The sequence below is a fragment of the Callorhinus ursinus genome, unplaced genomic scaffold (assembly GCF_003265705.2).
Source record: "Callorhinus ursinus isolate GAN/ISIS: 27379988/994484 unplaced genomic scaffold, GSC_fseal_2.0 scaffold3, whole genome shotgun sequence".
NCBI classification, from domain to species: domain Eukaryota; kingdom Metazoa; phylum Chordata; class Mammalia; order Carnivora; family Otariidae; genus Callorhinus; species Callorhinus ursinus.
In genome coordinates, this window is record NW_027397065.1 from 50,410,364 (window position 1) to 50,435,274 (window position 24,911).

The window sequence follows — 24,911 nt, forward strand, 5'->3', positions numbered from 1 at the left end:
AGTGATTGAGAAATCAAAAGAGGATAAAAAGATACTCCATGAAAGGAAAAGTATCTTCCCTTTTCCTAAGCTCTTGGCCAGCAGAACTAATAATTTTCTTCAAAGAAGAATTCTGGACCTTTACTATGAAAAATATAAATAAAAATCAAATTAGGTACAACTGAGTGGCAGATTCCTCTCCTTAAGGAGAATAACTGGGTGAAATCACAGCAATGATGGGGGAAGCTAACCCAGGAATGAAGGCTAAGGCTATTTATCTACACACAAAAAAATATGGCACATCAATGTTCCAGGACAGAGAGATAATTTGCGTGTTTACTGACTTAATAACAAAATCAATAGTATTATTAATAAAAATAAAAATCATTTAATGCTCACTATGTGTCAGGGACTATGTGAAGCACTTCACACATATCTTATTTAATCCTAACAAATACTAATGATTAAGTTCACTTTTCAGAAGCAAACAATGAAGGCTCAGAGAAGTTACACCATTACAAAGGTCACACAGTTACTCCTTGGCAGAGCCAGGACTCACCCCAAGTCAGTCTGACTCTAGGCCCTGGATTCCCAATTGCCACGTATTACTGCTTACTGCACACACAGGGGATGACTGTGCAACACAGGGGTTTGAATGTAAGCATTCTTAAATCACATACAATTTATTTTCAAAAGCTAGAGCTGGGAAACTCCAGTGGAATCCCTGAAATGCTGTCCGTTAACTGGCCAATAAGTTTCAGAAGATAATTTCTAATAGCATTTCCTCAGCCTTCCATCAAGCCTTAAAGGACACCAAGGACAACAGATCATCACAATGCAACTCTTACCATCCCAATGCCTTCAAATGCAAAAATGGCTGTGCCAAAGAACAGAGGGTAGGTCTTCCAGGGCGCCACCAAGGGGAGGCGGCTGGGGTCTGGGATATTCTGAAAGAGAAAATAAAACAAAGTAAAGGTTATACAGAGATTCGAGATTTGAACTCCAACATCAGAGACGTCACATCTCTTCCTAAATCCAAGATCCTGTGAAGGGAGAATGTCTGACATCTGACAGATGATCTGGGGGACATTTAGCTTTTGTATTTTTTTCCCTTCAGTCTGAGAAAACCCTACCTGGGATGGGGAAAGACTATAGCCCAGTGTACTATAAAAAACTCAAATGTTGAAGCTTGCATGAAAAAATTCTTTCATTAGGTAATCCCATCCCCAGAAATTTAATCCGAGTAGGAAAAAAAATTAGAGCAAAGTTATTTAACAGTAATTAAAAACAACCTAAATATTCCCAAACAAGTGAAACAAGTTAGCTTACTGCACATCAACCATACCACAGAATATTATGCACTATTTTAAAAGTAAAAATTGAGATAACTAAGTAGCAAATGAAAAACTGCTTATGATATACTAGAACATTAACTTTTTAAATTTACATATTCACTATAATACAACTACATAAACACTCCACACAGATAAAGCTGGAAGGAAAGGTGGAAGATTTTTAAAAGAGCTCTTTTCTTTTTTTTTCTCTGCTTTTCTTCCTTCTTTCCTTCCTTCCTCTTTCCTTCCTTCCTTCCTTCCTTCCTTCTCTTAATTCTTGTGAATGAGTGGACACTTGAAAAATTTTATTGATAAATACATAACAGGAGTGCTGGAACATTTAGGGACAAAATAGAAAAAAAAGCATTTAAAAATAGAGGCAAATAAAAACCAAGGCAATTGTTAACTGCAGGTACAATGTAAAGATGTACAAGCAGGAGGTGCAGACACAGAATTCTCCCTGGCTCACCACTGAGCAATAGCCCCCAGTAATGGATAGCATCAAAGGAACAGGACTCAGCATGGGAAAGAACCTTCTGTCCTTTCAGAATGTGGCTTTATCAACCATGTGCATACACAGCTTACGTTAAAATAAGAATTGATTTTAAAACTGCCTTTACAACGTTTTAAAATTGATTTAACTATAGAGGTATTTAGATAAATATGGGTAACACTCTAACAGTATAACAGAATAATATCAGTGAACAAAAGATCTAATATTAATCTCTGTAATAGGCTTTTCTTTGAAAGTTTTCAAAGCAATTATACTATAGTCTCCCTAAAATACAAATAATTTTTAAAAAATCCTTTTTTTTTCCCCTGAGTCCCTGCCTATAAAGATCTCTTTATAAGAAATATTTCAGGGTGCCTGGGTGGCTCAGTTGGTTAAGCGACTGCCTTCGGCTCAGGTCATGATCCTGGAGTCCCGGGATCGAGTCCCACATCGGGCTCCCTGCTCAGCGGGGAGTCTGCTTCTCCCTCTGACCCTCTTCCCTCTCATGCTCTCTATCTCTCATTCTCTCTCTCTCAAATAAATAAATAAAATCTTTAAAAAAAAAAAAAAAGAAATATTTCAGGGGCGCATGGGTGGCTCAGTCAGTTAAGCGTCTGCCTTCAGCTTAGGTCATGATCCCAGGGTCCTGGAATCGAGTCCCACATCGGGCTCCCTGCTCAGAGGGGAGCCTTCTTCTCCCTCTCCCTCTGCCTGCCGCTTCCCCTGCTTGTGTTCTCTCTCTCTCTTTCTCTGTGTTAGATAAATAAATAAAATCTTTAAAAAAAAGAAAAGAAAAAGAAATATTTCAGTATCTAGAATGCAGACAGACTAAGAAATATTTTTGCTCTACAATGAGACAAAGAGTGAAACTGCCCTGTAATTATTCCTGAATCACAGTGCAACTTAAGTTCTTGGAAACAGGAGCAATCTGTTGGTTAGTGGATGACTATTGCCCCGGTTCATACATCATATCTGGCTGAAGTATCAGAGAGGGAATTTCAGAATACATGTCTGGGGATACTGGTGTGAATGAGACCAGCAGAAGGAATTTATAATTCTATATACTTAATGATTGCTACTGACTTAGAGCCCAATCCATTAAATGAAAAAAGTTTAATGTGCAAAGAAATACATTAAAATCAGCTCATTATCAACATATCGTCTCCTCAATTCTATGATACTAACAATTTCAGTGATAACAACTTTTTGAGAAAATGCTTTTAAATGTACATAAGGATTGCAAGATGTACTCAATTTTGGAAACATTATACCTGTGAAAAAACTGCATCTCAGAATTAAGGAAATGCAGTGATAAATACATTTATTGGGAGCCCCCTCTGGGTGCCATCTGTCAGTCCAGGTGATGAAGCTAAGGGGAAACCTGCACAGGTGGAGGGCCTCAGTCAGCTTCCTGGGCTGGCGTGTGCATGAGGAGCAACAGCACCAGTCACACACATGCTCAGGACTGGGAAAAAATTCAGAAACAAGGAGAGCGGAAGAAGATGCCAAGACAAGACAGCAGTAACAACAGCATCAGCAACAAAAGTGACCCAAAGGGAGCATCTTACATACCTACACACCTACATACCACATCAAAATGAAGCTACTCAACACACAGCCAAACCACCATCCTCCCCAGCTCCCCCAGAGCAGAGAGCACTGTGTGATCTTACACATGGCTCCTGGCTGAGCCCAGAGGCAGGCTCATACTCGCTCCCAGGAAATCAGCAGGGCTGCCTCATCTGCACGTGCCAGTGGCATGATGCACAGACAATGCTCTGAATGGACACTGTCTTCACCTGGGACTGAGACACGGTCGGAACCCATATTCCCATCCCAGCCCTGTGTTCACAGCAACCACCGCAGTCCAACGACCTGCCGTGCTTTCAAACTAAATGCAGCACCTGTGCGCATCCATGTGCGCTTGCCTCACTCACTTTAATGTCCACTGCGGTGTGTCCCAGGCACTGATTGAGATCTCTAATTACAAAGTTAAATCATGCATTTATTTACCCTTCCTTGTTTTAACTTAATTTGCCAGAGGTAGAGAAGGAAACTCTCTGGAAATGGTCAATCATGCGTTCAAGGGACCTCCTTCCATTCCCATAAAAAACAGGTCACGGACAGCAGTTTATTTTATTTTTAAAAACCAGTTCTTCAGAAGAAAAGTCAATTATCCGCCACCCATCCGACTTCCTAAGACAGGGGAAAACCAGTAAATGCTCATTGAGTACAATGTTAATCTAAATTCATTATATCATATTCTCAGTGCAGGAAGAGCTGTTTTACAACGCACTGTTTTCCTAGAAACCATATCAGTGAGTGACCAGGTCACTGTTAAGCAGACCGTATGAAAATGAGTCAATGTTCACCTGTCAGACTGACCAAAATTAAAAAGATTGATAATACATCTACTTAATGCACTACGGAAGGGAGTCTATATGAAATTGGTTAAGTAGCTTTTGGAAAAAGCAACATGGCAATATAAAAATTCAAAAGTGCACACTCTTTAGCAGCTATACCCCTACATAAATACCTTGGAGAAGTATTTATACGTGTCTACAAAAAGGAAGGCCTAAGAATACTCACTGTCCTAATACTAAAATAACACTAAAAATTATAAATGACCTGACAGTCCACTGAATGGGGACTGGTTCAATAAACTATGGTGCATCTATGCTCTGAAATACTATGTAGCAATTAGAAAGAATGAGGTAAAACTATGTGTATCAACATGGAAAGCTCCCTGAGGCATTGTGAAGGGCAAAAAAAAAGCAAGGTAGATGAATACTACATCTAATAATTTTTTTTTAAGATTCTATTTATTTATTTGACAGAGAGGGAGACAGCAAGAGAGGGAACGAGGGAACACAAGCAGGGGGAGCAGGAGAGGGAGAAGCAGGCTTCCTGCCGAGCAGGGAGCCCGATGTGGGGCTCGATCCCAGAACCCTGGGATCATGACCTGAGCCGAAGGCTGAGCCACCCAGGTGCCCCTACATCTAATAATTTTTAAAACTATGTTAAAAACAAAACAAGACATACTTTTGTTTTACATATTTCTCTACATACTAATACAGTGTGTAGATACATTCATAAGACCTAGACAGAGACAGACCAATCACATACAGTGAGTCTCTGAAAAAAGAGACTCAGGGTAGACATGTGGTTTTCAAGATTTGTGCTGTTTGCATCTTAATGAATAGGTACTGATGAGTTCTTTAGAGAATGAAATTTAAATATCTTTTTTAAAGTTATGCTTTTATTCACTGGCTTTCACTCTTTTCCTCTTCTCAAGTCTTGGCAAAATGCACTGTCTCATCTATAAAGAGCCACAGTGTTTGAGGGCACATTTTTCTCAGCCTGGTCTTCTACCCATCAACATACAGATGTCCTCTCTTGTACTACCTACACACCTGCCCACATGGGCTCTGTAAGGGGGGGAGACAATAACTGGATTTATAATTTTGACAAATAAATATATAACTGTAGTGGTAAGGAATTATTTTATCTAAATATTGTTAGAGAAGTTGATTTTTGTTTTCACCTTAATATTCTTCTATTTTCCCATTATACAATGATTCATGCATTAACTATCCAATTGGAAAAAAGTCTAAAGCAGTGATCTCAATGGAGATGATTTTGCATACACACACATACCACCACCCCCAGCCCCCAGCACATTTTTCAATGTCTGGGGACATTTTTGGTTGTCATAACTTGGGGCATGGCTGCTACTAGCACCTAGTAGGTAGAAACCAGGGATGCTGCAAAACATCCCACATTGCACAGGATAGCCCCCCCGCCCCCATGGCAAAAAAATTATCTGGCCCAAAATGTCACTAGTGCCAAAGTTGAGAACCCCTAATATAAATATACCACACGTAAGTAACATATCCCTATTTATGTTCCACTTACTTGTTTCGTTTGCTTCTTTGATTATATAATAGGCAGAGGGAGAGCCTTGGCTCTTACCTGGACAATGAACTGGTAGAGCATAACCAGGCTAACCAGCATGGTGATGTTGGCCAACAGAGAGAAAATGGACAGGGCTCGGAGGTTCCTGACAAAAACCAGCAGCACCAGGAAGGGCAGGAAGCTGAGCATGTAGAGTCGTGAGTCCATGGTGGGCGTCAGAATCACTGTCTCATTGTTGTGGCAGTTGTTGGTGGTCCCATTGGCTGCTTCTATCACCTAAATTGAGGGGAAGAAATGCGACAGAAAGGGCCTCTCAAATGGCAAAGGCCAGTGTACCTCCCACCAAAAGGGGCTCCTAACTAAAGGCTCCGTATGTGAACAAGGCCATACAGAAGCCCACAGCCGGTGAACAATCTTCCAAGATCTTCATAATTGTCATCAGTAGCCCAACTGTCACAGCTGGGTTTGATCATATCTTACCTAATGACAGGAGGCTAAACAAGGTATCTTGAAGTTTCTCAACACCCTAGGTCTTTAGATGAAATTAAGCAAAAGACACTATTCTATGTAAGATGTTAAAAATCTTAATTCTTTTGTTGACCAAAGCTGGCTTAGAAGGAATCCTAAACTAAAAGTCCACTCATCTCTTGCCATTATTTTTTTTTTTAAAACCAGGGCCCTACCTGTTTAAAGTTGTCAGCCAGAAAGACAAAATAGACACAGCAGAATCCCAGCTGCGTGACGATCAGGAAAAAGTCCACAATGTGCCTGCAGATGGCGGAGGGAAGAATACCAAGATCAGGAGGGTAAAAAGCAAGATTCCCAGGGACATATGTGTTTGAACAGTGCTTTCTCCCAGGTCATCACAGACCCTTCCCACCAGGTGACAAGGATGAGTGTGCCCTGATAAGAGGAGAAATTGTGCTAGGTGCCACCAGTCTGGAGCTTTGGAGGAAGGTGAAGAAGGTCCTGTGTGGTGACTGAGGTCCCCTTCCTATGTCTTGTGTGGACCGCTGCATGGGGTCAGGCAATCCCAAGATCAGAATGGCCAGAGCAGAGCATACACACCAGGACCACAGACCAGTCCCTCTGTCCTCCTCCCTTCGGCCTGCCTATGCCATCTCACACTGTTTGTTCTAAAACTACAGGGAGCCCTCAGCATAAAGCCCAGGAAGTAGACCCCTTCACCATCTCTTTCTATAACTTGGATCCAAGAACCAACCTACTCTCAACATAAATACACAGGAACAGGTGTACCAGAACAGACCGCTGGTGGAAGCACTGTTACAACAACAGCTGGTGACAACCTAAAGGGTCATCGAAAGGAAAATGACGAAATGACAGACCATTCTTAAATGGAGCAATATACAGCAGGGAGAAAGAATATGTTACACCCATATGTGCTGACAGAGATACGTCTAGGATGACCTTCAATAGAAAAAAAAAATTTCGAAATAGTATGCACAGTATGGTCAATTTGTGTAAAAAAAAGGTTAAGAACATGTGTATGTTTGTATACATACAGAAAATTCCAGAAGTATATCCATGTGACTGTGACCAGCATATACTTTTATTTTTCACTTTATGAATGCCCATTTTGCTCAAAAACAATTTTTTTTTTTTTTTACCATGAACACACATTAACTTCATTAAAGAAAGAAAGTAAGGGAATAAGGAAGGAAGGAGCAGGGATGGGGAAAGAGGGGTGGGAGCTGCGCATAAAGAGAGAAAACAGAGGGGAAGATAGGAGAGAAGAGAAAAACGATGGAAAGGAGGGAGGAAGAAAGACTCAATCACCAGCCAACCAGCCAACCAGTGGTGGCCCCTTGGCACTATGGCTTCTCCCAGTCACAGAGAATGACCCTGCTGAAAGAATCGCAAAATAAACCTGCATCACAGGAGGAAGCTGACTACGTGTGAACTATAAAAGCCTCCCGATGACCACAAGAAGTTTTCCTGGAGAACAGAGCTTTGATGTAGCTTTAAATTTAAAAAGAATAGAGGGGCGCCTAGGTGGCTCAGTCGGTTAGCATCTGACTCTTGATTTCGGCTCAGGTCATGATCTCAGGGCCTTGAGACGGAGCCCCACCTCGGGCTCCGTGCTCAGCGGGGAGTCCGCTTGAGATCCTCTCTCTCCTTCTGCCCACCCTCATGCACACAAGTGCACTCTCTTTCTACCTCTCTCTCAAATAAATAAATAAATCTTAAAAAAAAATAAAAAAGAATAGAAAAAGGAATCTGCACCTAATGATATCAATTCTTTACCTATACACATATCATTTACTCAAACAGGAAACAAAAATTAGATATTTCCCTCTAGGCATATGAAAAGTTACCATAAGGAGAAATTTCCAAACACCCCCATCTCCTGAAATGTGTCTTTCCCCAATAAACCATTGGTTCTAGCTCAGCTCATCTCTTCCTTGAAGACTTCCTTCTCCTATCCAGTGTCCTTCCCTGAAAGCACCTATCGTGTGCACTTCTCATCTAGCACAGGCAATAGTCCTTAAATCTCCTCCCTGTCTGAGTTTCTAGGATGCACTGCTAGCTCATGATACTCTCTCTACTGGTATAGACTATTCCTGATCTGTTGTCCTCAAGCTTCCCACACATCCTTCTCCTTACAGAGACTACAAGCCCCTAGAGGGCCAGGACCACATAATTTACCCCAGGAGGAGCCCTCCTCCCAATACCCAGAATTGTTCTGCACCACTTATAAGAGAGTGCTTAAATATCTTTACTTAACAAATGAGTGAATTAAAAAACAATCACTCGTCAGAGACTGCCAAAGCTGGAACAGCCAGTTTACCAATGAGGAAACCAATGACCAGAGAAGAAAGGGGTCACAGAGCCAACGTCACCAGATGACTGCTGGCAGATCTGAGCTAGAAGCCAAATCCACAGACCCAATGCTCTTTCCACTGCTCATACTACCTGCCACATCTCTCCTCCCTGTCTGAAGGCCTCCACTCTGGGAGTTCACAGCAGCAACAAAAGAGAAAACTGGTTACCTTCCCCAGTGTGCGTGGTTCCGGAGCCAGGAGCTGGGGCTGGATTCCAGTCCATACATCACTGTATCCCCATAGTCCACGAAGGGCTTGTTCAGTCTGGGGTTGGGGAGAGGAAGGGCAGAGTATGTGGGTTTGACAATAAGTGACAGAACAAAGGTAGCTCACTGAGACCGGGGCCAGTTCCCCACCTGTCACCCTGGAGAAGCCATTGAGTCCTGCATCTAATGCTTTCAAGGACCAGAAAATGTTAAGTCGACAGGCCAGTTACTTTCTTATAATTAACAGCCACCTGGTAGAATCATTTCAGTGGGGTAAATACTACAAAGCACATGGAAGTAGAATGTGGTCTCTGTCCTCTGGACATAACTAAATATAACAGATGACAACAAACTGAAAAAGAACACAAAAATAACCAGGGAAAGGGAGTGCTGCAATAATTAGCAGTCACCTTTAGCTAGCACAAAGAATTTAGAGTGGTCTGCCTAAGTTCTCTCTTTCAGTACTAGTAACAGAACCCAAAAGGACAATTTGGCAGCTTAGAGGGCTCTCACCTGCGGCAGAAGTGGTGAGCGCATTTCACCAGGATACCCATGCAGTGCACAGCTACAAGGCCTATCACCAGCAGGCTGAGGGGACCCATCTGGAGACAGGTGTTGTGGACAAGAAAGAGAGAGACAAGCAGGTAGAATTAGGAGTGAGCCCATGGAGACTGGATTTGGAAGTGATCAAAACGTTACTAAGGCACCTTCCAGTGACAGAACTTCTGGCACAGCATTACAGAGAGAAATGTGATCATGGAGATCAGCTTGGTGAGAAGGGCACCATCTGAACCTTAGCATGCCTTTGAAAGAGTTAATCTCGTGGAACAGAATGACACAAGATAAGGCTGTTCCAAAACAGCTATAAATCAGCCAAACAGAAGGCTCCTGTGGTCTGGAAAGAAGAGACAGGTGAAGGGGTAGAGGGAAGGGGAAAGTTCTCATTAGAGCAATGCCAGATCGGGAAAAACGGCCCTTAGCTAAGGGCCATCCACATCTCTGAGCTATCTCCAGCTCTAGAGAAACCAAATGGCTTTAGATTATAGCCTATAGGGGATGAATCATAAAAGAAAAAGTAAAATTCTCAGAGTTGGCCTCCTAGGGGTGGGGTGTGGAAGGACTAGGTAGAAAACTAACAAACTTCTGTTACTAATTCATTAGTTAATATTATTGATAGAAACTCTCTGAGACATTTTAAGTACATCCTCCTCACCACAGAGTAAGCGCCAGGAGGGCAAGAATCTCCTTTTTATTCACCAGTAATATTCAGAGCCTAGAACAACATCTAACACACAGAAGGCCCTCAATAAATATGTTTAAGTGAATGAACACCTGAATTTTGCTCTTTCTTCAGCTGAATTAAAAAGCTCTCCATTTTTAAATGTTTTAAATGAGATAGATTTTAAAAAAACACACACCATCTCCTAAAATTTGTCATGATTCTTCCCTCTGCCAATGCAGACACTTACCAAGATGCCAGCATTTTTCACTGCCAGAGGCAGCCCCAGGAGTCCTGTGCCAATGTTGCCTTTTAACAGGTGGATCAAAGTCTGGAACCATCTGAAGTGGAAAGAAAGTAGACAAGGGCATGTTAACAATAATCATAGCTAACATTTATTAATCATGTAGCACTGTGCTAAGTGCTTTCATGCATTATCTCATTCAATTTCCACAACAACCCTATGAGATATGTATTTACTTTATGGATGAGGAAGACACTTGCTCAAGGTCACACACCTAGTAAAGAGTTTAGTCAGGATTCAAACCCAGGCAGTCTGACCCCCGAGTCCTCTCCTGGCCTCTATGCTGTAAGCTCTGTTCCCTGTGGCATCTCCAAGAACCCCAGCTCTCTTGGAGATTAGACCAGAGGTACACCAGGGCTCTCTGTAGGCACTTTATCCTTTCCTAGTGGCTCTGGCCTACGTTTCACCAGAGCTGTCCACTGTAAAGACTCAGATCCAAAACTGCAACAGAGGACGACAAGCGTAAGTGTGAAGTACAGACACTGGTGTAAGAGAAGGATGAGGGAAATAAAAAATAGAAGCCCAGAACCCATAACAGAAAATGTTATGCGAAGTAAACAGATCAAAAGGAATATGGTACCACAATCAGCCAGTCCCTGGTGTACTTTGCGTTTAAAAAAAGTCCGGTGATGGGTATTAAGGAGGGCACGTACTGCATGGAGCACTGGGTGTTATACAAAAACAATGGATCATGGATCACCACATCAAAAACTAATGATGTATGTATGGTGACTAACATAACATAATAAAATTAAATTAAATTTGAAAAAATTAAAAAATAAATAAAAAATTAAAAAAGTCAAATGCCAGAGTCCTAGGATTGGAGAAGCCCTCTTCAAATGTCACCTAATTTATCCTTCTGCTTTGAGGACAGATTTTCCCCTCACCTGTTATACAGACTGTCCACCTCAAGCTGTAATTATAAAGCCTTTCATGCATCCTCATTCATTTTGTCACTCAGCAAATACTATCCGTTATATGTAAAACATTGTGTTAATACAATGGTAGAAGTAAGTATGCATCAGATATGGGCCTCAGTCTCTAGAAATTAATAATGTCTCAATGAAAATAAGGCAGATACATTAATAACCACCCAGACAGAAAGATATCTTCTTAAGAAGTGCCCAGGAACAGTGCTCAGGGAGGGGGAGGGGGAAGCAGGTGAGGGTTCACAGAGGGGAGACCTGAGCTGAGCCCAGCAGGATAGGCAGAGCTTGCCAGTGTGCCCATGGAGAAGAAAGGCCTGGGAACACAAGCCCAGAGAGAGACTCGGGGCACCAACATAGAAGAGTGTGTCAGTTTTGTGGTCACTTGGGTGGGGTGACGGTGAGCAATCTGTAGAGAATGGGAACTCCTCAAAGGACTGACAGCAGAGAAGTACCCTCATCTGCTGCATTTTCTATCCTGTTACCCCTAGGATACAAAACAGGTCAAATACAGCATCACTTTGCCCCCAATCACAGACTCATTCAAGATTTGGCCTCCGGCACTGTCTGGAAATTCTTTTGCACAAATACCCTAAATCCCTCCTAAATGATGCTTCCATACATTTCTTCACATCTGCAATTCAGTAGCAACTGAAAGCAAATAAGAGGTGTTAACTCATAAAGACCATAATAAATATGACCTCTCTACACTCTGAAATGGAATTTTACTTTTGGTAACCTTTCTCCTACCTCCAGGAAGAAAACCTCTTGACCTTCCTACTGTCCCAAAGCTCTTCAGGAAAGATCAAGAAAATGTCTTTGAATCTAAATGAGAAAAGGCTGAGCACTCTCCTGGACTATCCTGGGGAAACAGCTTAAGGACCAAGGGTACAGGGGTGACTCCTTCATTATCAGCAGCCAAGGGACCAATAAATTATGGGCAGGGCGATGGGCCAAACAAATGTCTATCTTAGCAAATGTTTGATCCACTCAGGCAAAAAGTAAGCACTATAGCAAAACTCACCTGCCTACCAGAGGCCTCCCCAAAATGCCTCTGAGCTGGGTTTTGTAGGAGATCACGTCCCTTTTAGCCCTGGCTCTGCCAGTTAACTCCATATGACAATTCCCCTCCCTTGTCTGGACCTTTGTTTCAGCTGTAGAATGAGGGGACTGGATAGGACAGCATACTTGCCAACATCTCTTCAGCTCTAAAACACCAGGATTCTAGGCAACTGGCTAACATTTTTCTTTTTAATCACTGGCCCCAAGCTTGGATCACCCAAAACCACAGGGTATCACAAAATAAACTCCATAGACTGCAAAGTCTTAACTATGGGGGATATAGGAAGGGAACCTTGCAAATCTCTATAGTTCTGTTTATGTTCTAAATCAGTAGTTTTTACACTTTTTTTTCTTGGAGCCCTTTATATACTTATAAATTATTGAGGATACCAAATAGCTTTTGCTTATATGAATTATGTCTGGTGATATATATTACAAGTAAAAGTTGAGAAATTAAAAAATATTAATTACTTAAAATAACAAATTACATGTAAATATAAATAACAGATTTTTTAAACTGTTATAATTTTTTTGAAGATTTTTATCCATTTATTTGAGAGAGTGAGAGAGAGCAAGTGAAAGAGCACAAGGGGGGGAAGGGTAGAGGGACAGCAGACTCAATGCTGAGCAGGGAGTCCGACATGGGGCTTGATCCCAGGACTATGGGATCACAACCCAAGCCAAAGGCAGACACTTAACCGACTGAGCCACCCAGGTACCCCTTAAATTGTTATTATTTTTTAAAATAACAGATTTTTAATGAAAAGTAATTCTATTTTCCAAAATAAAAAATGGTATTAATTTACTTTTTCTGCAAACCTCTTTAATGTTTTGCTTGATAGCTGGATTATCTACTTCTTCATTCAATCTGTTGTGATATGTTGTTTTGGTTGAAGTACATAAAGAAAGTCTGTTCTCATAGAGACATGCAGTTGGAATGTGTTTTAATAGTCTCTTCAGACAATTGTGGTAATTTTCCTTTGATACTACACCAAAATTCGACACATGGTTGTTTCTTAGAAGTTAGTTATAATGTGGAGTCTGAACTTTTCAAGATCCTATCACATTAAAACCTACTGGTGATCTTGTCCTTCAAATGGATCTTTTACTCATGCACAATTTTCTAGTATCACACTGGCCATTTGGAAGATACTAGTTCCCTGAATTATGCAGATCTTCCAAATGCTGGCATATTTCATTATACAGTATCTGAAAAAATCCCATTTATTAATATCACTGATCTCATCAGAAGTCTTTAAGTAGAAGGAAGCTGTCAAGCTCAGTGTTGGATACTAGTTTTTTTTCTAGTTTTGCTTGAAAGCTCAAATTTTACTGTGGACAACAAATACCACTGGTTGTTTTTTCTTGAGGTGATGGTCTCATTCCTTTCATTTTCAAGAAATGAACTACTCAGTACTGCCAAATACTCAGGCCTGAATAACCTACAGTTCGTTAGTTCTTCCTAGCAAAAATAGTGCTCTATGAAAAATTTAAAAAGCAGCTAGTTCAGTTCACAATTCCAGTAATCACTCAAGGTCTTGTCCTTGAGACAAGTATCATATCTGGTAGGCAGTAGAAGTATTTCAGGTCTACTTCTCATTTGGTCACGCAGATTATTTAAAACTCTGTACTGAAGGGTTAGGTAATAAAATGAGTTATTTGACTGCTTCATCAAGGACCTGCTTAAGTGAAATTGGCTTATGCTTTGCACATGTGTGGCAACAAAAAATACAATGACTAGTATAAGTTGGTGGCACTGCCCTGGTTTATGCTAATGTATCAGCAATTTTACCCACCACTGCTGCTGAACTATCCGTGTAAATGTCAACAGTGAAAAGACAAATAACATCTTAGCATTACTATGAAAATAATTTCAATTTCACAGCCTTCTTGCAATGGTCTTGGAAACCCCAAAGGGTCTGAGGACCACACTTTGCAAACAGCTGCCCTAGATAACCTAGAGAAAGCAGTTTCAGTCAACTGGATTCTCAGCCTGCCAGCCTGGGCAAAAAGTATCAAAGCTCGATCAACAGCTGGTATAATGTGACCCAATAGGGCAAGAAGAAAAACTTGCCCAACAGAATAAAATGAGGCTGTTGTCAAAGCAGTCAATAGCTTGACAACATCAAGTTAGGAAATAACCTCACTAAACACACCATTATGGAAGTGTCTGGGCTTCCTATCTGCAACCCCGATTAGGGATTTTCACTGAATCCCTAACCCTTAGAAGAGCCAGTTTATGTGCATGCATGTACTTTATTCCTTGTATTTTGTTCCTCATACTTTGTTCTGCGTTCTTTGCTCCTTGGCAAACTAGATAACAGGGTGGGGCAAGGCACAATAGACAAGAAATCCAGCTCAAAAACTTATCTCTAACACTCTGACATATCAGAAATTCACGAGGGCTAAACACAGTCACCTGAATCAGCTTACACCTTAAGCACACCTGGCACGTTTTCTACACATAAATGCTTACGTGGATCCAGGCCCCAGGCAAGTACTCAACCAACCCTCCAAATCCAAGGGAGAACTTTCCCCAGGTCACTTGCGATACCTAATCTCATTTACAGATGGGTTTTCCTGGTTCCATATACCACAACATCAGGGCAGGATGGGCCCTCACAACAAATCATACCCTGGAAAACATGCCAATACAAGCCCAAGGACGGTATCTCCTGATTTTCTCAATTTCTAACAAGCAAGGAGAAATAATTTTAGGTTGAATACTAGTTATAACCCAATGTGAAAAAAGAATAGCTAACAGGCATACATTACTTTCAATACATACAAAACCTGTGAACTACCATCCTGAAGTTGCTAGTGGTTGGTTTTGAACTTCAGAGAGGTCCCTTTAAAAATGAAAATGTAGACCCCATATGGCAAGCATTGCACAGACAAGCTGATGCCTGAGAACAAGAAGGAGCAAAAACTGGAAGGAAACTATGAAGACAGAAGCTCAGAAGTATTTCACCTCTGAAGGGAAGCTATCACATGCCATTGGCTGATCTGGAGGTCCTTCTGCCTGGGGACAGCCAACTGAGTGGACAGGTTAGGAAAACAGGGGAAAGATGGTCCTCACTGCTGCCAGTTGTTTTCTATGCAATCTTTCCCATCAGCCAACACTGCAAGCAAATGGGGGAATCTATAAAAGCATGCCACATGAGAAATAAGCTATAGAGACTGAATCTTTAGGAGCAGAAATCAGCTAGTGCTAATGTGGACAAACCATATCCTCTAGTTCTATCCCAGTTCACAAGAGAAAATGCCCTGCTCCAAGGGAGACTGCAGCCAGAGGGAGCTTCACCAGTAATGACCTCCAAGAGAAGCTTCAATAGTCGGCTTGGGCAGTCACACAGGAAAGCGTAAGTCTAGCACATGAAGAATCCCTCGATAAGTCACACCCAACCCACAAGGGAACGCAGAAAGGATAATAGCTACACTTGGAGAATAAACAGAAAGGCCAAAAAAGATGGAATGCTGGGATCTAGAGAAAATATCAGGGGTTTGTTGAGATTCAGGATTGAGTCAGAGAAATCAATGGGGTAGAAAACCCTCCTCTGAATCTTCTAATTCAAGTGGGTGATTAGCAGTCAGCACAGCTTCACAGTGGGGTCCTCAATTTTCTCTTACATTTGGGGAAACTAAGGCCCAGAGAGGGCCAAACTCCAACCAGATGAGTCATGAATGTGATTCAGTTTCTAGAGATAAGACTTACCCCTCCACAGGGAATGCTAGGCAGACCTCTTCTTTGCAACCTCAAATTTTTTTGAGGGGGGAGGGAAGAAAGAGAGAGAGTGGGGAGGGGAGGGGCAGAGGGAGAGGGAAAGAGAGAATCTTGAGGCTCGATCTCACAACCCTGAGATCATGACCTGGAGCCAAAATCAAGAGTCTGATGCTTGGGCGCCTGGGTGGCTCAGTCGGTTGAGCGACTGCCTTGGGCTCGGGTCATGACCCTGGAGTCCCAGGATCGAGTCCCATGTTGGGCTCCCTGCTCAGCGGGGAGTCTGCTTCTCCCTCTGACCCTCTTCCCTCTTGTGCTCTCTCATTCTCTCTCTCAAATAAATAAATAAAATCTTAAAAAAAAAAAAAAGTCTGATGCTTAACCGACTGAGCCACCCAGGCGCCCCTCAACCTTGAATTTTTTAAGTGCAGGAGAAATTATTCCTTCTTCCCTCTTACCACTTCTTCAGCCAAATGAACTGGCTGTTTGGTGATGGGGACAGAAGTCTAGGCGAGACTGCAAATGAAGCTTCCAACTGAGCCTAGAAGTATTTGAGGTTCTAGCACAGATGACCCATGGTCCTGAATTAAGAGAATGTTCTCTCTAGAAGTTTCTCTTATGTTCAGCACCAGCCTTCCAGGACCAACACAGCTGAAAGGAGCAAAGAATATATGGGAGGGACAGTGGCCAGCAAGGAACTCAAATCTCAGAGCTGTTGCTCACCCAATCTCTTTATATCTTCCTTCCATCTGTAAAACGGGGAATTGATAAAATAGGGGAGCAAAAATACCTCTAAGGGAGACTATGTTACTAATACAGAATGTAAAAACATGAGTCACACCCAGGAGGGAAGAAGAAATAGCTACTTACGTTGTGCTGTTATTTTCCCCAAACCGCTGGTAGGAGCCTTGGGACGAGAAGTTGTTTAGGCCTTCGGATGGGCTCTCCTCTGGGCTCACATCTGTGGAGCTGTAGTCGTGGTAGTCCTCATTCCGAAGTCTCTGCGTGGACATGGTAGCTGGGGGGACAGGGTCACTGCTAAGACCTCCAGCAGCTGGGGCCTTTAGCTCCAAGCCTGTGGTGGGCTCTGGGGCAGAAGCAGCCATTGTCACAGCAGCTCAGTGACCACTGCACTATGAATTAAATACAGTGACAGTGGCTGATACCAAGGGAAATGGGAAAAGTGCAAAGTACACATGGGCGGGCTGAGCTCACTTGGCTTCTGTCTCCCAACCTTCTCAATGCCCCACTCATACATTTCTAAATTTACCATCACACACCTGGACAGAGCAAAGGTGAGGCACTGCGTGGGATGGGTGGGGGAAGATGTAGACAGGTGCTTCCGGGAAGCCTTCCCTGTTCCTTTGGTTGGGAGTACCTATCCCCTCCTTTGAGCTGATTTCTTTGAACACTGAACAACAGTTATATTGTATCTATGTCCATCTTCCCCAGGAGTCAAGATCTCAGAGGATGAGAACCTGACTAGTCCTCACATCTTATTTTTCTCCTGCATGCATTAGAAAAAGGACCTTGTTGCATTCAAAAAATCCCCTCCAAATCATCCAATTCTGCTCAGATTCCCCACCAGGTTCCAGAGCCAACAGATGACTTCCTCTCTCTCTCTACACCATGACCTCTGGCCCATCCTGTTCTCTTTGGAGGTCACCAGTGACCCTCCTCCCCTGACCCCAGGACCCTTATCTTGCAATAAGCCAGAATTGCAAGCAGCTCAGAGGAAGAGCAGGAGCATGACAGGGCTGACCACTGGCCCTCATTTCAATCCTTCCCCTCCAGACTCTTTTTCATTTTTATGGATTTGCCAACTTTGTAAAGATGATGAAAGAAGAAACCCTTTCTGTTGTGTGCTGGGGAAGGATAGTGAGGGTATTGTCTCCAGGGTGGACTTTCTCAGTAATGTTACTACAGAAAAGAGAAGAACAACTTCTCTGAGCCACACGATAAGGATACATTTTGGGAGTTCTGTAAGCCCCCAGAACCCTAGACACTATTACTAAAAGAGCCTTCAGAGGTCACTCCAAACTGATCATTTTACAAATGAAGAATCAACCCCCAAAACGATGAAGGAACTTGCTCTGCTACAGGCAGGTAGCAGCAAAGCAGTAAACATAGATCCTGCTGCCCTGCCTGAACCTGGAAACATCTACTAAAGGCACTGCCACTTGCAATGAGGGAATATTATAACGAGAGTCAACTTCCTACCCTCCAAGAATCTGCAATCAAGTGAGGAAAGAAAAGTACATGTGCCTTAAAAATTACAAATAAAAATCCTTCTGACACTTAGCAGATGGGCACAACTGCCTGCCTATAAGCAGGCTCTCCCCCAGCATGCAGCTGAAGCCCACCATGAATCTGCTGCGCTGTCTCAATACCTGGTGAGGAGACAGGATCCCTGTGGGTCATCACAATCCTGCCCAACCCCCAACACTAGCTGCCAGAGGATAGCTCTGTGCTGAAGGTTCCCATGGGTCAAGTCCCAGGGGACTCTTTGGAAACTGGCCCTACTCTGGTCCCTAAGTGATCCAGGGTATCTCATTTCCCCCCACCAACCGTAATGAAGAGTGGACCCACATAATCCCACAGGGAAAGTGCCTGGCAGAAAGCCAGTAAAGGCTCTGGAAGTCCCAGAGAGGATGCTGCCCAGCTTCACTACCAGAATGACTTTGCTAAATATCTAAGAGAGCATCATTTACTCGCATGCCGTAAGGATTCAAAGAAGTCATCTAGCTCTGGGGGAATTAAACTCATAAGAGCGCTAGGGGGAAAATATCTATAAAGTATCTTAATATGAACAGTTGAAAGCTGCTATCCAAGCAAAGCTAATAGGTCAGTGTCTATGTATGTCAGAAGGCCTGGGTTCCAAGGCTGACTCTATTGCCAGTTTCCTTAGTAACAGGGAACAATTCTATTTACCCCAAATGTGCAGCAAGGGGTAAGGGGCAATAAACCGAAAAACCTCTCAGCATCTCTCTAGTGCTAATATTCCAGGAATCAACTAATGTAATCATCTACGCAAACAACAGCTAATTTCTAGTCTTTTCCAACATACCAAAGTGTCTGAGGAATAGAGCCTTCCAGGTAAATCCTGCATATTACTGAGGGAGAAGGGACAGGATGCAGGGACTGACAAATTCCCCTACCCCTCCCCAACAACGAAGAAACCACTCCGTTGCTCACTTGGCCCAGACACTCAATTTATTTCAAATACTGTAAAGAGGCTTCTTTACGTTGTATATAAAAACTGAAGTTACCCCCAGCAGAATATTGCTAAGAAACTGCTCAAATAGAAGCTAAAATCTATAGATCCACGGTCTGAGAAACAACTGCAGGATCCAGCAAATGTGGCTTGGCAACTGTATGCATGTTGAAAAGAAAAAAATAACAGTACTTATGAGTTTTAGCTGATGAAGCTCGACAGAAGTCAATGATTTAATAACAGATGCCAAATCAGCTAATTCTAGGTTGCACGAGGATGAGAACCACAGGTAGAATGACAGCACCGTTTGTTTTGTTCTGCATTGTATTCTGTTCCAGGCAGTATACTATTAAGGGGATAATAAACTGTGGTGTAGCCGGGGCTCAGCACCAGCCTGAGGAGGGGTGACTAGAGGCACTGAGAAGGTTCAAACTGGAGAACTGGCAACTTGGCAGGTATAAAAACTGCTTTTAAAAGCTGTCCTATGGATAAGACTTGTCCTGTGGGATGGCAAAGATGAGTCAGAAATAGGATCAGTAGGTGGAAAGTAGAGAGAGGCAGGTCTTTCGCTAGACATTAGGAAAAATCTTTATCAAAAGAAGTTGTCCAATGGAACCGATGGCTCTGGGAGACAACGTGTTCCCCATCCCTAGGAAAGTCCCAGCAGAAGACCTTTCTCAGAGCTGTGAAGTAGGGATCCAAGCACTATAGAGGGTGGGTGCAGTCCCTCCTGGAGTTCCTTCTGTGGCTCTTTCTGCACCCAAGGCTGCCTTCTCTTGCTCTCTAGCTGTCCCCACTGAGTGTTGGCCTCCAAGGCCATGCCACCCTACCCTGGGCTCCCTTTGATGAAACCTGGTTTCCAAATCTCTTGTGCAATTATGATTCCTGCCCTATGGGAGATTTTAATAGCACCTGCTAATTGTTAACATGAGGGGCATGATATGTGAAAATTCAGGACAAGCTTGTCCTTCAGGTTCTTGAGGACAAAGAAGAGAGTTTATATATTGTGTGGCCCATCAACACAAAGTCAAAATTTTCGTTAGATATTTAGACCCAAAAGGGTGAACCACTACAAAGTAAGAAATGTCTACATGTTTGGTGGAAAAATATTTTTTTCTTCAAGTATACATTCAACCACAATTGCACTGAAGTATCTATCAGCTATTTGTATAACCTTAACAAATTTTCTTTTTTTCTTACATAACCTATTTTTTGTTATCAATATTCTCATTATTTTAAGGTTTTTCCCACTTATTTCATATCTACTCTTCCTTGAATCTGTAGAGTACAGACACCAATGATGTTTAGTTGCAATATAATGGTCTATCATTATACTGATATAATAATTTGCTTCACTAGCTCCCAATTGTTGGATTTGAGGCTTATGCTTTCTTTTTTTAATCTCTTATATCACAGCTAGTAAGAACTCATACAAATAGTTTTTAATTTTTGAGACATATCTTTGGCATAGAACTAGGTAAGTTCATTTTTATGGTTCCTGACATACAAATGGTTGAACTAACCTATAGTGTCACTAGCAATATATGGACATGACTGTCTCTTCATAACTCTGCCAATGTTGGCTTTTATCATTTTAATTTTTGTTCTTTTAAACAGATGGGTGGATCCTTGTACTTGTTTTATTTTACATTTCTTTAATTTCCAGCAAAATAAAAACTGAGCATCTTTCATCCACCTATCAGCCTCACATTTACTCACTTTTGAAAATACATAAAATGTTCTCAAAATAACCATCTAAGAGTTTACTGATTGGTTTCTATTCCAACAAGGGAAAGAGAATCCTCTTATATATATATTTATAGCTCTCTTTGGGGGCATATGGGAAGGTCAGGGGAGGAAAAAGGAATGGAGGGAGGGAAAGGCAGCACTAAAGTACTAAATTACTAAAGTGTTATTTAGCTTCATCACCAAAAACTAAACAATACTTTTAAGGGTGACTTGTAAATATAAAAAAGTATCCACTAAAACTAGGAGAATTAGTAAATTCAGCAGAATTGTAAGACACAAGGTCAGTATACAAAGACCAGCTGCGTTTCTATGCACTTGCGATGAACAATCAGAAAATTAAATTGAGAAAACAGTTCTGTTTACAATAGCATCAAAAAGAATAAAATTCTTAGGAGTAAATTTAAGCCAAGCATGTGTAAGACTTGTACATGAAAACTACAAAATATTGTTGAAAGAAATTAAAGGCTTAAAAAATTGAAAAAACATCCCAATGTTCACAGATTAGAAGATTCAATGTTGTTAAGATGGCAATATTCCCCAAACTGACCTACAGTTTCAGTTGAATGCCATTCAAAATCCCAGTTGCCTTTTTGCAGAAACTGACAAGCTGATTCTAAAATTCATGTGGAAATTCAAGAGGCTCAGATTAGCCAAAACAATTTTGGAAAAGAAGAACAAAGTTGGAGGACTTCCCAATTTCAAAACTTAGTACAAAGCTACAGTAATCAAGACAATATGGTACTGGCATAAAGATAGACATATAGATCAACAGAATACAATTGAGAGTCCAGAAATAAACACATCTATGATCAATTGATTTTTGACAAGGGTGCCAAGATAATTCAACGGGGAAAGAATCATCTTTTCACCAAATCATGTTGGGACTACTGGATATTCACATTCAAAGAATAAAGTTGGACCTCTACCTCACACCACAGGCAAAAATTAACTCAAAACAGATCAAAGACCTAAACACAGGAGTTAAACCATAAAACTCTTAGAAGGAAACATAAGCGTAAATCTTCACAACCTCAGATTAGGCAATGGTTTCTTACATATGACAACAAAAGCACAAGCAAAAAAAAGAAAAAAGAAAAAAATAGGTAAATTAGACATTATCAAAATTACAAATGTTTGTGCCTCAAAGGACACCATCAAGAAAGTGAAAAACAACCCACACAATGGGAGAAAATTTCTGCAAATCATATTTCTGATAAGAGCCTTATATCCAGAAAATATAACGAAATATTACAACTCAATAATAAAAAGTCAATCCAATTAAAAAATAGGCAAAGCATCTGGATAGTCATATTGCCAAAGATGTGAAAATGGCCAACAATCACATGAAAAGATACTCAATATCACTGGTCATCAGGTAAATGCAGATCAAAAACCACTTCATACCCACCAAGATGGCTAAAATCAAAGACAGATGATAATAAATATTGGTGAAGTTGTGGAGAAATGAGAACCCCCTAACACAGTTGGTGGGAATGTAAAATGGTGCAGCCACTTTGGACAACAGTCTTGCAGTTCCTCAAAACATAGTTACCATATGATCCAGCAATTCTACTCCTAGGTATATCCTAAAATGAAAATGTATGTCCACAGAAAAACTTGGTACACAAATGTTCAAAGCAGCATTATTCCTAGGAGCCAAAATGTGGAAACAAACCTGATGAATGGATCGATAAATGAAACGTGGTATATTGATATATTATTTACCAATAAAAAGATATTAAATATAGATACATGTGACCACATGGGTGAACCTTGAAAATATTATTCTAATCGGAAAACAGTCACAGAGCACCATATATTGTATGATTTTGTTCATATAAAAGTCTAGAACAGAAAACAGAGTAATAGTTGCCTAGGGCTTGGGGTATGGCGTTAAGAGGAATTAGCGGGGGACACCCAAGGAATAGTTTCTTTTGGGGTGGTGGAAAGGTTCTAAAATTGATTGTGGTGATAGTTGCACATCTCTGTGAGTATACTAAAAGCCACTCAATTGTACACTTTAAATGGTTGAACTGTAGGCCATGTCATGTGAATTATATCTCAATAAAACTGCTTTAAAAAACCAAACAGATTTCTCGGCCCAATGTGATTCAGCCTGAGCATTTTTATTTTTAACCATCTTCCTAAATGATCTTGATTACAGGTGGATTTATAGGCACTAGAAAAATACATATGATCTTATTATGATAGGTATACCCCAGGCCTCATCTCCTACCAGAGTTCATGGATTGGTGATATTTGCAGACTGCAAGTGCCACCCATTATTCTGAAACAATTACAATGGGTTAGACTTTGGAACCCAGAGAAAGAGCAAATTCTCTAGATGCATTTTTCTCTTCTCTATTGCTGGAATTCCAAAGTCATGAACAAGGACACAGATTGTGTTGCTATGTGTGGTCTACAAGGAGGAAAGTGAAAATTTCTAACTTCCACATGATTTGTTTTTAAAGGGCATCAGATAAAAATCCATTTAACCTACCACAGAAGTATATTCCATAATTTGACTCTTCCCTAAAAGCGTCCGGTGAGAGGGCAGCCGCAAAGCAGCTGCTGACCTCAGCAGGCTCTGCACAGGAGGGGCTGACAAGACAAATACGCTCACTTCTTACACACAATACTAAACACCTATCACTATAGAGAAGTTCAAGAGCAGGAAGTCAGAAAGTTCACTAGGCAAACGTGCAATTCTGCAGTTCTTCTCCATTTCATCACTCTGGAGAACTGAGCCAGGTCCTCAACTTGGAAATGGTGGTGTATGTGCCATGAGCATCCCAGGAACTGATAGATTCCTGACTTAACGGAATAGGGAAGCACAGAGGAGTATTTCGTACTACAGAGGGTCACTGAGAACCGGCCCTGGGTGTCAAGGCTTCCAAGAGAAATGTTTGGGAGATAAAAGAAGAGATGGCACCAAATCCAACATCATGAGGTTTCTATTTTGGCACATTTACAATGTCTCATCCATGGGACCCCACACCCATAAAACAGAGCTAGCTTTGTGTGCTTAGACCCAGTAAGGCCTGGCTGAAGGAGGGAAGCTCAGGATTCCTCCAAGGTTTGGGTTGAGGTAAAAAGACTCACTGTGAGTTTCCTCTGTGGAACAAAGAGAAAAGCTAGCCCAGATGTTAGTAGTCAGTTAGTCACACACTTCTGGAAGGGGTTATCAGAGCCAGGCCAGCCAAAGTAGAAGCCAAAGTCCATTCACTCAGCCCAGTTCTAGGGCCTTGCTTTCAGGTCAGGGTGTTAAGAAGAAATGTATCATTAACAGCACAATGACTCTTCGGCATCTGACCTTGGAAGAGATAGCAAGCATTTAAAGAATTGAGACACTCCCTGGGGAGGGAGGAGGGATTAAACAAAAAAACAAAAACAAGAGTACTTAACACAAGAGAAAGTAGTTGTCTGAGGCAAGGGGAAAAAATAAAGCAGTCACAAAAGTGGACACCCACTCTACTTTACATTCTACATGCTAACAAGTCCAGTCCTAGAATTTCACAAGAACCCCGAGTTGGAAGAAAACCTCAAACTTTATCTTAGTCCAAAGCTCTACCCAACACAATTAACATAACCTATAACATTCCCAAATGTAATTGTCCAGTGACAATTATCTCCAGTGACAGGGACCTCCATGCTCTGTGCTGCAACATGCAAGAGCTCTTATTCTTCGAAAGTTCTTACGCTCACCCAGAAACCACTTCCCTTTGTCACTTGCATCCATTGGTCCTAGTTGTAGTCTTAGGAATACTGCAGAAGAAACGGAATCTGCCTTTAAAATAGACAAAGACAGCTCTGAGCAACTTCAAGCTGCCAGAGAGATGGGGCTGAATGAACAGCTATGTGGTTTAAAGGGAAAATAAGGACTCAACAGCAGGCCATTATAAATGGCACAATCAGAAAACAAAGGAAGAGAGACTTAATACCGGCA

General features: G+C 41.6%; 1 protein-coding gene across 6 annotated transcripts in view; it reads right to left on the minus strand.

Annotated features, from left to right (window-relative positions):
* Positions 1-24,911, minus strand: part of SLC36A1 (solute carrier family 36 member 1) — a 67,370-nt gene that overhangs the window by 19,908 nt on the left and 22,551 nt on the right. For 5 of the 6 annotated variants that reach the window (XR_003207066.2, XM_025867198.2, XM_025867199.2 and 2 more), the window contains 7 exons: positions 16,873-17,020; positions 10,240-10,330; positions 9,284-9,372; positions 8,733-8,828; positions 6,405-6,489; positions 5,779-5,997; positions 828-926 (listed from right to left, as the gene is read on the minus strand). Coding sequence is in view for 5 of the 6 variants with exons in the window: in XM_025867198.2 (XP_025722983.1) it covers positions 828-926; positions 5,779-5,997; positions 6,405-6,489; positions 8,733-8,828; positions 9,284-9,372; positions 10,240-10,330; positions 16,873-17,020 (827 nt within the window). In the remaining variant the exon portion in view is untranslated. Of the gene's footprint in view, positions 1-827; positions 927-5,778; positions 5,998-6,404; positions 6,490-8,732; positions 8,829-9,283; positions 9,373-10,239; positions 10,331-16,872; positions 17,038-24,911 lie in introns of all 6 variants that reach the window. The other variant, XM_073890709.1, reaches the window with a different exon arrangement.